General features: G+C 38.6%; 2 protein-coding genes across 7 annotated transcripts in view; one reads left to right on the forward strand and one right to left on the reverse strand.

The window, feature by feature from the left end:
- Positions 1 to 10,264, forward strand: part of b3gnt5a (UDP-GlcNAc:betaGal beta-1,3-N-acetylglucosaminyltransferase 5a) — a 32,303-nt gene extending 22,039 nt beyond the window's left edge. For all 6 annotated transcript variants that reach the window (XM_041212760.1, XM_041212732.1, XM_041212770.1 and 3 more), the window contains one exon: positions 3,828 to 10,264. In XM_041212760.1, coding sequence (XP_041068694.1) covers positions 4,158 to 5,291 — 1,134 coding nt within the window. In that variant the 5' untranslated portion in view covers positions 3,828 to 4,157 and the 3' untranslated portion in view covers positions 5,292 to 10,264. The remainder of the gene's footprint in view (positions 1 to 3,827) is intronic.
- mcf2l2 (MCF.2 cell line derived transforming sequence-like 2) overlaps positions 1 to 14,401 on the reverse strand; it is a 273,896-nt gene that overhangs the window by 163,007 nt on the left and 96,488 nt on the right. The window lies entirely within an intron of this gene.

Consider the following 14,401-nt stretch of genomic DNA (forward strand, 5'->3'; position numbering starts at 1 on the left):
GGCAATTTTCCAGTGTTGCAGCAGTGAGAACAGCTTGGCTGGAGGCACGGCTAGTTCTGGAGCATAGGTCTTGAGCGCTACAATAGAATGTTGTTTGAACACAGCAAAGGCTACAAGTCCAGTTCATTCAGCCATTTTCTTGATATCAAGTGGTGTAAATTAATTGGCATCTGTAATGGTGGGGCTTCAGTGGGGTTGCTGGGTGGGTGGGAGACTGTAGTAGAAAGACAAACCATGAAGGACCATCCACACTGGTAATTTAAAGATAGGACTTGATCTCCAAGAATTATGTGCTGCTCACTCCTTCCTACCAACACAATTAGGGACAGATGCATCTGTGAAAGTAGATTAGTGAGGACAAGGTCTAGTGGATTATTCCCTCATTTTTTTGGTTCTTTACCATCTACTGTTAATTGTATATCAATTTTGTGTTAACTGTATTCAGACAAAGGGCATTAATTAGGGACTGAGCTCTGCTCACATAGAGGAGCAGGGCCTTCTGCGACCAGTGGGCACTGTAGGGGCTGAAGTGCATTATTTTCTTCCCCACCCACCCCACCATGTGCAGCGAATTATCAAATTTGATAAGTTTCCTTTAAAGATCTGGAATTTGTTATAGTGCCCTTTCAAGGGGCTGTCAATTAGTTAAATTAACTAATTATCTGATTCTCTGTGTAGAGGAGCAGGCTGAAAGAGTAAAGTGGCTGTTGAGATACACATTAAATTCTGTGTATCTTCTGCAAATAAAAACTAATAAATAGTTGCTTGGTGGTACAGAACTGAGAATTGCTTAAGAGACAAGCTGTCGAAGCTTTTTGTCTTGCATACATTTAGTATTCTTGCAATTCTGTCCTGATGAATGCAAGATGAAAAGCTTTGAGAGCATTTCTCTTTCAGAAAAAGATAATTGATTAAAGACTTGATTTCAGTGTTCTAGCCTTTGCCACTTGATTAAATTTAACCAGCAGTCAGACCATCCTGGCAGCTGTGTTGTTCTGGTCTTGGGCAGCTCAGTCAATGCTGATATTATCAACCCACTCTTGGCAATGGGCATTCAAGTCCCCGGCCAAGAGTATATTCAGCGTCCTGCTACCCTCCAGTGATTCCTTGTGGTGTTTAACAATGGAATACTGATTTATTGGCAGAGCAAGGGTGGAAGGTGAAAGTTTCCTGGTCAATGTTTGACCCTTAAGTTATGTGACTTCACGGGCTCTGGAGACAATGTTGAGGAATCCCAAGGCCATTGCCCCTGGACTGTATATCACTGTGCCACCCCTTCTGGCCTATCCTGCTAGTGGGACATTAGATACCTAGGGATGGTGATGGAGGGGCCTGGAAATTTGGCTGATTTCTGTGTAAATGTTCAGAGCAAAATGATCATTGCATTGAAGCTTTGTTGCTGTTTTGTCTCCGTGTTGGCATGGTGTTGTCAGACAATGGAAACTGCAGTCTGACTGTTTCCATAATACTAGCTCAGCGATTCCAAGTTGTTCTGTATCAGCTACCAGCTGTTTGTAGTGCTTTCCCTTTTTAAGTCAGTCAAAACTAAAGTCTCCTGTTCATTTGAAGGTGCAAAAATACTTGGTTTTTGAACATAAATAATCATTCTGTGCAATCTGCAAATTGTTGAATTAATACAAGAGCAAAGCCAAATAGGCTGGAAACGTGGCATTTCAATTCTTGTATATAATGAAAATTTGGGTTTGTTAAAGCAGTTGTACAGTAAATGGAGATCAGGAACTCATGCTCTGGGAGGTGTGAACATTTTATGGGCAATTTTAGTTACTTTGCAATTTTAAAATTTGAAACTTGTTTTATAAATATCTGACCTTGTTCCTATAGCTTTGGCCTCTCAGTTAATGAGCTAATGAGCCTAAAAGTTTTGGATTTTTTTTAGCTAAGCAGATGGGTTTTTAGCTGCTGCCCCAATAGAGCATGCCACTTTGACTCTGGTCACATGATTTTTATGATGTAATATTCAAAGCCTTATGTTTCCTCTTTTCCATAGGTTCATAGGAAAATGGATAGTGAGATTTACTAGTAAATGTGTTGTTCTCCCCAGACTCTTTGAAAGGACTCTTGACTTTTATAAAATAAGCTTGGACCTAATGAAGAGTCAACTCATCCTTGATCATCTTAGGAGATAGGGGAAATAAATATTTCCGGGATGAAGTGAGTGGTCCTGTTGGAAGATTAACCAAAATAATTTTTCACCTTTTCTAACTAATCTGGAATTCTCTTTTTGGAAATCCATTTTTAAAATCATGCTTATTAAATTGCTGTTTTTGGGGAATTATTGGTACACTTGGCTTCTACATTTGCTGCATAATTTACTGCACTTCATTGTGGAGTTGCTGAAAGAAAATATGGCATAAACGTGGATACATTCTGCTGTTAAACAGTGGTCTGAGCAAATTAGAATGTGAAATTATCTTTCTAACATGCCATCTAAAGTGAAAAATCCTTGTTTGGGCTACTGGCATTTATTCAACAGTACCCAAACATAATGACTGATTACAACTGATCCAAATCATTTATTAGTGTCCCTTGTCACTGTTCTTATACTTGGATTTGATCATTTAGGTGAACGTTTTTACAATTGGGCTAAGAGTGCCTGGATTACACTGACTCCAAAGTGAACTATGAACGCTGACTATCCAAATTGCAAAATTCACAAGTCTTAAACAGTTGATTATCTCTCCTCACTGATTTCATTAAGTTGATAGTGATGAGCCTATAATGCAGGCATGAATGACATTTTGCTAATGAAGGCACTTTCAGAACAGTAGCAGCTTGAATGAAGGTGGAAGGATGCTAAAGGGTTGATTTTAATTCTTGCCCATTTTGATTCCAAAAAATTCCACGGAGCAACTAATGGTTTTCTTTCTCTCTTCACACCCTATTTCAGATTAGTTGCTGTTTTTGCAGACAACTGTCCCAACAAATAATTAGTATTAACATAGGGAATTCTAATTAAAGCACTAATGTGCCTCAGAGGTGTAATCCAAAATAAAAATAGCAGGCATAACCAAAAACTTGATCAAACAGTGAGTTCTAATGATCTTAAATTGCAGGGGAGGGATGGATGGATGTGCAGGAATGAGAAGCTGAGGAATTTGGGGAGTTTCATAAAGGCATTGAAGTATTTGATAAGTATAGAATTTGTAGTTGAGGCTGAAGACTTTGGTCTTCCCCCTGTTTAGCTTGAGAAGATTGTATTTTACACAAGGCTGATCCAGGCAAGCCATCTGAAAGCACCTAGATAGTGGAGAGATTGAGGGTGCTGGGTGACTTGTCATAATCATTATTGCACAAAAGGAGGCCATTTCTCCTGCTCTATCCCCATAACCCTGTAGTTTATTTCCCTGTGTATAATTAACTGGAACCAAAGGTGGAATATGAGTGCATAATTGTGTCGTGGGACAAAAGTTTCATACTTACACAAATGTACTTTATTATTTTTCCCTATTATGTTGACAATAGTAGCTTTGAGCTACTGGCACAACGATGTACCCTCAAACTGAATGGATATTTGCTGCCTCCCAGAGAAGTACTTTTTTTTTTCTAAGGTTCAAAGAATTAAAAAAAAATGGGTATTTTGAAAGAACTGTAAATGTAGATTACAGGTATGAATTTATGTTGGTGAATGAGCATAGCTTTAGTTTGTTTCAATAAATATTCTTACAGGGAATGTTTTCAAAGAACTGCAACCTGGTCTGTTTATATAGTGGATTAAACTTTTCACAGTACTTCAGTTTTGTGATATAAACTTCTGTAAATTATTCTTATCTGCATTTTGTATAAATTAATTATTGTTTACTTGACAGGATCTGCGATGATGCAGAAGCAAAATGGTATGATCAAAAGATGAAGACTGTCGGCATGGACTCTGTTCTTTGATTTTTCACATGGCCTCGTTTTTGTTCCTGGTTGAGGGAACTGGAATACAGCATCTACAAAGTACCTCCTAAAAACAGCAGGAGGTGATCCCCTGGTTTATATAATTCAATTTACACAGTTCTGTCTAATTAGATAGTATTCTACTTCAGTAGATCTGTTTGGTTGCATCAGCTATGCAAAACATCACCAAGGTCCCAGATAGAAATGCACATAAACATCCTGAATTCTTCGTGGCTGTCAAAAACTAAAATTGCAGAATGATTACTGTGTACAGAAGAAGAAAACGCCAGCTTCTAAAACTAATTTTTATTTGTTTTTTCTTTTCCCTTGTCCCAATTTATCGGGAGCAACTGGATGCAAATGTCATTAGTCACGTGAAATCTTATTCATACAGATATCTCATTAATAGATACAGTTTTTTGAATGATAGCCTGACTCTGACCAAGGAGACAGCAGCTAGTCTTCACAGTTACCAGTACTTGATAACCCATGCAAACAAATGCCAGGATCAGGATGTGTTGCTGCTTCTGTTTGTGAAGACTTCTCCTGAAAACCGTCCTCGGCGGGATGCTATTCGTCAGACGTGGGGCAATGAACGCTATATAAATTCAGAGTTAAAAGCCACTATAAAAGTAATTTTTGTTTTAGGTGTACATAAAGAACTCTCCCAGAGAGATCTTGTACAGAGTAGGTTACTAATGGAAGATCAACAACATTTTGACCTTATCCAACAGGATTTCTATGATGACTTTCACAATCTTACATTGAAACTAATCTTCCAGTTCAAGTGGGCAAATACTTTCTGTCAAAATGCTAAATTTGTCATGTCAGCTGATGATGATGTTTTTGTGCACACTCCAAATCTAGTAAACTACCTGTTGCAGCTGGATAAAGGGATAAGTAATTTCTGGATTGGTCGAGTACACAGAGGTGCACCCCCTATAAGGAACAAAGAAAGCAAATACTATGTTTCGTATGACATGTATCGGTGGCCTGCTTATCCTGATTATACTGCAGGTGCTGCATACGTTGTTTCCCAGGATGTGGCAGTGAAAGTTTATGAGGCCTTAATGACCCTGAACAGCAGTCTTTATATTGATGATGTTTTTATGGGTATATGTGCCAAAAAAATGGGAGTAGCACCACAACAACATATTTTTTTTGCTGGTGAAGGGAAGGCCCCTTACCATCCATGTATTTATAATGAAATGATGACCTCTCATGGCCACGTGAAAGATATCCACCATTTGTGGCGGGAGGCTACACATGCAAAAGTGACTTCTCTCACTTCTGGATTTTGGGGACAACTTTATTGTCGACTGGTCAAAGTATTTCTTCTCTGCAAACCATACTTTGTGGACACATATCCCTGTATTGCTGCATTTTCCTAGTGTAGTAGCTACATTGAAAAATAACTACACTGGGCTTTTTTGGGGATGGGGGGGAAGCTGACAGTAAATACACCTCAAAAGGAGCAGTTGTCATGTTAGACACAGTTGACCTGTAACTACTCTTGCCAGAGTGATTTTTGTCTATCCATAAACTTTGAAAAATAAATTTTAGGTATATGGCACTGAGTATATACAGGTTTTACAAAGTAGCAAACAAAAAGATTAAAGACTGGTGAATAATATGTGCTACCAGTGAGTGGTATTTTTTCCAGAAGCTGTCTGAAAAGGTCTAGTTGGGAAAAATGGTGAGCAGCGAACAAATGGAGGGAGATTTAAAGGCATTATTTGACCATCCCCGATTATTCCGCCATGAAGCATTTCCCCAACTAGCCTGTCAAGTATAAATTATAAATTGTACACAGTACTTTTTTACTGATGATGAGCAGAATTTAATTCTGCTGCATAACAGCACCAGATTTGGTCAGAGTAAAACTAGGCCTTCTCAGGTTACATTTTGTGGTTAGTGACCAATAACTATTGCATTAACTTGATTGAAATATCCAGGTTGCAAATATTAAGTAACTATTTTTCATGCATGACGACTAAACTTTTTTTTTTTGGAGGATAGTTTACGTAGTTGAAATTTTACTACATTCTTTCAGCTCTAACACTGATTATACATTTTTATTCCTCCTGAAATTAAAAATTCTGAATGTATGGACTTAATTGGTAAACAGGCCTCTATACTTGGTTAAATCTTTACTTAAAATACTTACAAGATATACTAGCTAGATACTATGTTTAAACCAGTTACACAATGTATGCAAACCAGTTTTGATTCATTGAGGCATAGTGGGACATGCATGTGCCAAGTTCTAAATGTTGTATGTGATTGTTGCTTTGATATCCACATGCAGTAAAATGATAGCTTTTTAAGCCAATGGTTTGTATGGAAAGACCAAATTGGAATTGTTTCAATTGCAAAACCAAGTTATTTCTATGAAGAAGTCAAAAGACTGAAGAGAAGTGTACTGCAATCTCTGCAGCTTTGTCTTCCCACTATATTGTTATTTTCGTGAAGAGATGGGCAGCCTGGGTCACTAACTACTTGACTGTCATCATGGCAGAAAGGTTGCAATTTGAAGTGCAGTCAATTTTTGTGTCTGTGAAGAGGAGAGTTTGCATATTGCAAATAATGAACATCCAAAAGATGTAAATTTCTAAACTTTCAGATTAGATATGGAAGTTGTTGAACAGCTGAGTTATATTGTCTTGCCTCCGACATAGTTTACAGGATATTGAGGATTTAAGTTTTAAAACATTTCACTTTATAGAAAAACTCACCAACTTTTTGTATACAATCTTCTATTTATGCATGCCTTACACTCTGTAGATGAAGGTTTCCTAGTCGTAACCTGATTAAACAGATTCTTTTTGCATGCATTGTACTGATAAACATGAATCAAGTGTTCACTGTGGTGGTGACAAAACCTAATTTATACCCTCAAATACATAAAAACACCATTTCTAATAATCAATCTGTGCTTCTAAAAGTCTCTGATATCGTAAATATCTAATATCCTAACACCCTACTCATTTACTTATCTCAATTCTAAACAACCGCCAAGCTTGTTTCACACCCTAAGTTATTTGGTAAATTCAAGTGGCTCCAATTAGCAAAACCTATAAATGTCTCTGTCATCAAGTGGTCCTAGTCATTTAAGTAAATCCTTTGTTTTGTAACCCATCCTCATGGTTAACACCTTTTTCTCCCTTTAATTTGAATAAGAAGTTCAGGAAGAGAGTAACAATTTGCTCTTTAAAAAATTGAATCCACATGGCTGTAAACTCTGCTCTGTACACTCCAAACTGCCTACCAGCATAACTACATAGTCTCCCAAGTTTTAAAAAGTTGAATGGATAGTGCAGTGCCTCTAGTTTTTCCTGTCCTCCACCTCACACCAACCGAGTCTTTTTAATTTTGTCAAACCCTCTTTCTTTTCCATCTCTTTTATCATCTCCCTAACAAACTTTGCTTTCGTTTAGATTAGAAGTCACATTGCATTACCTCCCATTTCCCCTCCACATTTAAATTATAAGACTGAATTTTGAAAATAAAGTTTGAAATGAACCAAGCACTACTATAACAAAAAATAATTCAAGTTTTATGAGCCTTCGAAATGTTTGAATTTACCATGAAAATCAATGATGCTGGACCTAGGAGTAGAATAAAAGTCATCATGCCTTTCAATAGCACTCTATTCTGGGACTTTTAGATATTGTTGACAAATTCTATGTCATAAGCATTGATTTTCCAGCAAGCCTATGGGGTGAAGTCACCTTGATAAGTAAAATGCTGTTCAAGTGCTAAACTATTTTTTAAATGACTGATTGGCCTGCAATGCTCAAGTGAGGTTAGGTGGCATGTAACCAGTTGTCTTGAGCCTGATGGTGTTTTCTAATCCCCCAGTAGCTTTTAACTCTGCATGTGTTTCACATTTGACTTGCTAAATTAGACTGTTTCTGCAAAGCTACTTAATATAAACTGTTTTATCGTGGTCTTTGTTTTCACTCCAGGAGATCAGCTCTTGGTATTCACACTGCTGCATCTGGCTTTTTATCCCAGCAGCAAACTCCTACACCCACGGGAGGAGGAAAACTGGTCTACTGTGTGGATAAAAGCAGAATTTGGCAGTGTAAACACTTGGAACTGGTTCCTGGCTTCAAAACAAGTAAAACTAGTTTGTGGTTGAGATTAGTTGTGTTAAATCTCCACACATTTCACTTGCACATTAATTTTGCAATGTATGAAAACTGGGATCAGGCAAGTGAAGTCTTGTGACACTACATGGATTCAGAGCATTTGATGATCGGGATTGAATGCAATTACAATGGGGGCAAAGCCAGGTAAGGGAAAGGAGAGCACTTTTGATACTAGTTGTGCAGAACTAAGGGCCTTGTCTAAATGATGCAGATTGTGTCACGTGTTGGATGCAAGTACAAACACCACCAAATGGGATAATTGTTAAGTCAACATTAGGACTTTGTGATTTTAAAAACTAGATGTGATGGATTTGGGAATGATATTTATCTTCAAACTGATAAATGTAAAGGTTCACTTGAAACCTGGATGTGCTTTTTCTTAACCTCATGAGCAGTGAAAGAGAAACTTCATCCATTGTTTAACATGTAGAATTAAAATCTATTTTTGCCCTAAACTTTGCCCAGTTGCACACTTAACATCTATGTTGTTCACAATGGGTTAACCTGTATGATCTGACAACTTCTTAATAATATATTCATTTAAAAACACTAAAGCAGAATTGTTTAACATTCTGTTGCAATTTTGTAGGTTATCCTGGCTCTTTCTGGTTTTGATCCATTTTGTATGTATCATCTGGTTAGAGTGGTAATGAACAGTTTTTGCTTTTTAAATATAGCAATTACATGAACACCTTGTATAATTGCTCTTCTCTCCTTTGCCAAGTAATGATTTATTAAATCTAGATGTATAATTTTTAAGGAAATGTATCTAAGATTCATTCAAACTAAAATCTGCTTGATCCATAATATTTTTTAATGGTTTTATTGTAAATTATTCTTGGGACTGGGTGGAGCAAGAGTTTACAATTACTGCCTTTTTATTGGGCAGACTTTACCCAGTTACCGCATAGTGGCTCACTCCAACAAAATGACCAGTAGTTATTTACAAATTGACACTTTCACAGAATAAAAGTTAGATGGCATAATATGTGCCAAAATATACATTGGTTAGTGAGGGGTGCACTTTAGCTTTTTTGAATTGGACAAATTAGAGACACTTAAGTTTTGCATCTGAACTAAGCTTTGTCATACCTGCTCAGTGAGTGCTTAATGCTACCAGAGGTGGAAAATGTTTGATTCTTCATTACTGGTATCCTTTCAATGCAAAACAATTCACTTCTGATTTTCTTTTCTCTGGGTTTAGAAAAAAATGAATCTGTATTATCAGAAGCGCTGGGTCTGTTATTGCTGATAACCAATGGCTAGCCAGCATTTTAATACAGTCCTTTTTTCAAATATTCAAGGTAAGTAGAACTCCCTTGAATAAGGCAACTTTTTTCTGTATTTACACGTGGACATGTGCTACAGTATAATGGGAACAGCATATCACGTGAAATGATTTTGCTACTTGTGCAAAAGGGCCCATGGGTAATTTAAAATGGAACGTATCAGCCAAGAACAAAATTAGTACCTTTAAATAGTTTAGAAAAACCTCTCCAATTATAATAAATTCTGATTTTGTACCTACTTGAATTTTTAACAATTAAGTCTAACAAGAACCATTTAAATTTAACAAGTGGCAATTTTAGCACTTCCAAAAAAAATTCCCACAAATATTGACATTTTTAAACCATTGATCCTATTTTCCTAAAAATACTTAAATTTTATTACCTTTAAATTTACTGGCTGTATATAAATTCCTTTAGGATATGTTACTAGCAAAGGATTATGGCTACTCGTGCTGTTGGCAGTTAATCACTAACCTGGGAGGGATAAAAGGCTGCAGTCAACTTGGGAGAATTTCTTTCACCTCTATTTTAGTATTTGTGACCTACCTCGCAAAAGCTGTTTTCAGGGATAATTCAGACTATTCAGCTCAATAAATTGAACAGTTTTTGTTTTTGAAGCCAAAGTAGTTTTTGCAGTAGCACAGAAGTGGTCTGAAATGCAGTGAGACTAGAGATATTTGTATGAAAAGTGTACTTCACCAGAATTTTTACTCCATTGTAAACCTTCTAGATGTATTTAAAGTGAAATGAAATGGTTTGATGTTTTGTTATATACTTTTGTTTCAAGCCTCATGCCAGTTTTGCACTTGTTTGTTTTCTAGCTCCTTAGGAAAATTTATTTTTGTATGTTGAAATTTTCAAATTTTTTTTTTCTGGATGTTTAGTTTGTCTGAAAAAAATAAAGTTGTATGAAGTATGAAATTTTGTCTTCCTAGAAATCTTGAATCTTCTGCACTCTAATTTCATTTTCGTCTTTGTTTTTCCATGGCACTTTTTTCTTTAGATTTCTAAATTGTCCATGGGAGGCCTTTGCAATCTCTTCACTGCAACTTTTTATTACTTTTTTTAATTCATTCATGGGATGTGGGCTTTGCTGGCTAGGCCAGCATTTATTGCCCATCCCTACATTGCCCTTGAGCAGGTGGTGGCGAGCTGCTGCCTTCAACCGCTGCAGTCCCTGTGGTAGAGGTACACCAATAGTGTGGTTAGGGAGGGAGTTCCAGTATTATGACCTGGGGACAGTTAAGGAATAGCGATATATTTCCAAGTCAGGATCATGTGTGGCTTTGAGGGGAACTTCCAGGTGGTGGTTTTCTCATGTATCTGCTCCTGTTCTTCTAGATGGTAACGGTCGTGGGTTTGGAAGGTGCTGCCTAAGGTGCCTGGGTGAATTTCTGCAGTACTTCTTGTAGATGGTACACACTGCCACTGTTCGTCAGTGGTGGAGTGGGTGAATGGTTCCTCTTCCACAAACAATCAAGCAGGTTGCTTTGTCCTGGATGGTGTCAAGCTTCTTGTTGCTGGAGCTGCACTCAGCCAGGCAAGAGGGGAGTATTCCATCACACTCCTGACTGGTGCCTTGTACATGGTGGACAAGCTTTGGCGAATCAGGAGGTAAGTTACTTGCCGTTGGATTCCTAGCCTTTGGCCTACTCCTGTAGCCACAGTATTTATATAGCTAGTTCAGTTTCTGGCCAACGGTAACCCCCAGGATGTTAGTGGGGGATTCAGTGATAATAATGCCATTGAATGTCATCGGGCGACGGTTAGATTCTCTCTTGCTGAAGATGGTCATTGCCTGGTACTTAAATGGCCAGTAACCTGTGCCACACGTCAGCCCAAGCCTGGAGATAGTCCAGGTCTTGCTGCACTTGGACATGGACTGCTTCAGTAACTGAGGAGTTGCGAATGTGGATCATTGTGTAATCATCATCAACTATGTTCACTTCTGACCTTATGATGGAAGGAAGGTCATTGATGAAGCAGCTGAAGATGACTGGGCCCAGGACACTACCCTGAGGAACTCCTGCAATGATGTCCTGGAACTGAACTGATTGATCTCCAACAACCAAAAACATTTTTCTTTGTTAAAAACAAAAAAACTGCGGATGCTGGAAATCCAAAACAAAAACAATTACCTGGAAAAACTCAGCAGGTCTGGCAGCATCGGCGGAGAAGAAAAGAGTTGACGTTTCGAGTCCTCATGACCCTTTGACAGAACTTGAGTTCGAGTCCTGGACTCGAACTCAAGTTCTGTCGAAGGGTCATGAGGACTCGAAATGTCAACTCTTTTTTCTTCTCCGCCGATGCTGCCAGACATCTTTCTTTGTGTTAGGTGTGACTCCAACTAACAGAGTCCCCCCTCCCCTCTGATGTCCTTTGACTCCAGTTTTGTGGCTCCTTGATGCCACGCTTGGTCAAACGCTGCCTTGGTGTCAAGGGCAGTCACTCACCTCATCTCTTAAGAGTCATATGCACTCAACATTAACTCTGTTTCTCGCTCCAGATTGTGGCAGACCTAAGTTTTTCCAGCATTTTTTTGTTTTTATGATTGGTCTACCAACTCCAAGTGGAGATATTATTTCCACAGAATTAAAAATATTGAAGTCAACAATTTGAAATTTGAAAGGAGCTGCTGGTTCTCCTAGCATGCTATAGGATCACGAAAGTGGCATTAGCTTGAGTGACAGTCTTTGTGTTTTTGATGCTACATTATTAAGCTTTTGATCTCATCTGGAACACAAGCAGTTCAGTGCTGCTTCAGTGGAAAGAAACAAATGGGAAAAGAAATCCGGGCAATTTGCTATCATATATGGTTGCAATGCAATGTTGCATAGCTCAAAATGCATTACAGTTTGGAATAAAATTCTCCAATTGCACTAGATGTTTGGACAGTTTAGTGGACATAGTGAACATTGTGTTGTCGAAAACACTTTACAAGAGGGGAAATGGATACTGAGATAGGAATGGGAACGATAAGGTAGGGAGAGTAGACATTGCTAGCCATGATAGGACAGCTTCAAATGGAGCCTAGTGAGGACAGACTACCACAGGTGGACTGCATGGGAAGAGAGTTGAATGGTTGGTGTGTCATAAAACAAAACATACATTCATATGTTGCCTTTAATGTGACAAAGTGCCTTTCCTATAAAGCACGTAGGGACATTGTCATGAGGTATTGGCAGAGGGACTAAAAGATTGGTCAGAAATGTTTTGGGAAGAGAATGATATGGAGATGTGTAGGAAGGGAATTCCTGAATTTTTAGGGCTTTGACAACAGAAGGCACAGCAATGCAGCAAGCAAAATCAGGGATCCACCGTTACAACTGGGAGGGATTTAAAAACAAAAATGAGAATCTTAAAATATGGGTGCTTGTTAACCAGGAGCTAATGTAACTCAGTGCGCACAGGAGTGATGAACGATCAAGATTTTGGTGCACAATCTTGGATGAGCTCAAGTTTACAGTGTGAAAGATGGGAGGCCAGTCAGGAGATCTACTATATAGATATACATGTAGAATTGGTTGCATATCATAATTAGGTTTTAGCTTTCTTTTCATTTATTTCTAGCTACAAGCCTATAAGCCATAATAAAATGATCAGGTTTCTCATTCCTGGAATTTAAAGGTATGGATGATTTTTGGCAAGTAAAAGGCCTTTTTTGTTAGCAAGGAGTGCTGAATAATGTTCATTCAGATAATAGAGTAACCTATAATCTCAAGACATTGAACATATCAGTTAGGGAACTGATTTTCAAGGGATCGCTGTGTTTGGAGCCCTATCGAAATAGTCATGGGGCAGAATATTACGCTCGGCGGGCAGGCGCGCACCTGACACTCCCAAGCGTAAAATGACATGCGATGATGTCAGGCGTGCGTCCTGATGTCATCGTGTAGTCTTGTGATATTTCATTTGGCGGGCATGTGCCGATTAATTAAAAGGCCTATTAAGGCCATTAACAATCTAATTAAATTCAAATTTACGCCAACCATTAGGAAAGGCGAAGCGGCCTTTACATTTTTTAGGATACCTCATCCATGAGCAGGATGAGGTTTCCTAAAGCAAATAAACATTAAATAACTTTATTTTTGAATTAAAAACATATCACAGCTCACGGAACAGTCACGTGGGGGGCCATGTTTTATTAAATTTTTATTTTGTTCATTTTTTTTTTTCTATAGCTCCGTACCTCGGAGATTGAAGTGCGCTCTCTCGCGCATGTGTGAACTGTACGTTCGGCCTGGCTCTTCCTCCTCCCCCAGCCCACACAGGCAGTGCTCGGCACTGCTGCTCATGATCCATGCTGGGCAGGCCTTAATTGGCCCGCCCGCATGAAATCGCGATGGGGAGTCGATCGCGGGCGGCGGTCAGCTTCCTGCTTGCTCTCACTGAGCACCCCCGCCAAGGACAAAATCCTGCCCATGGAGTTTTACAGCTTGGAAAGAGCCCTTCGGCCCATCTTGTCCAAACCTGACATCAAGCCCCTATCCATTCTAATTCCATTTTCCAGTACTTGGCCTGTAGCCTTCTACGCTATGGCGTTTCAGGTGTTCATCTAAATACTACTTAAATATTGAGGGTTCCAACCTCTACCACCCTTTTCAGGCAGTGAGTTCCAGATACACATTTCTCCTCCTCCTTCCCCCTCCACCTGGTGAAAACAACATTCCTCAAATACCCTCTAAAGCTCCTACCTCTTACCTTAAATCTTGAGATTTCCTTCACTGGAGACCAGAACAAAATAATCAATGAAGGTTGTGTTCTCCAGCCAAGCAAAATTACATTTTTTTTTTTGTGTAGCTATTGTTTAAGGAAATGTCAAGATCCTCAAACTCTAAATATTTGTAACCAAGTTAGTATAAAGTCCAAGAACCTTAGTGCTTTGAGTTGTTGAGGGGTTAATGTATCACTGTGGCCATTAGGTTGAGAATCAGAATTGAGTGATTGACAGATCTCTACTATAGAAAGAGCAGAACCTCAACTAAAGGAATTCAGGAGTTTAAGGATCCTGGAGAGAAGGTTAGATCTGGGATAGTGGTTTATAAGGACTGATGTGAG

The sequence above is a fragment of the Carcharodon carcharias genome, chromosome 2 (genome assembly GCF_017639515.1).
Source record: "Carcharodon carcharias isolate sCarCar2 chromosome 2, sCarCar2.pri, whole genome shotgun sequence".
NCBI classification, from domain to species: Eukaryota; Metazoa; Chordata; class Chondrichthyes; order Lamniformes; family Lamnidae; genus Carcharodon; species Carcharodon carcharias.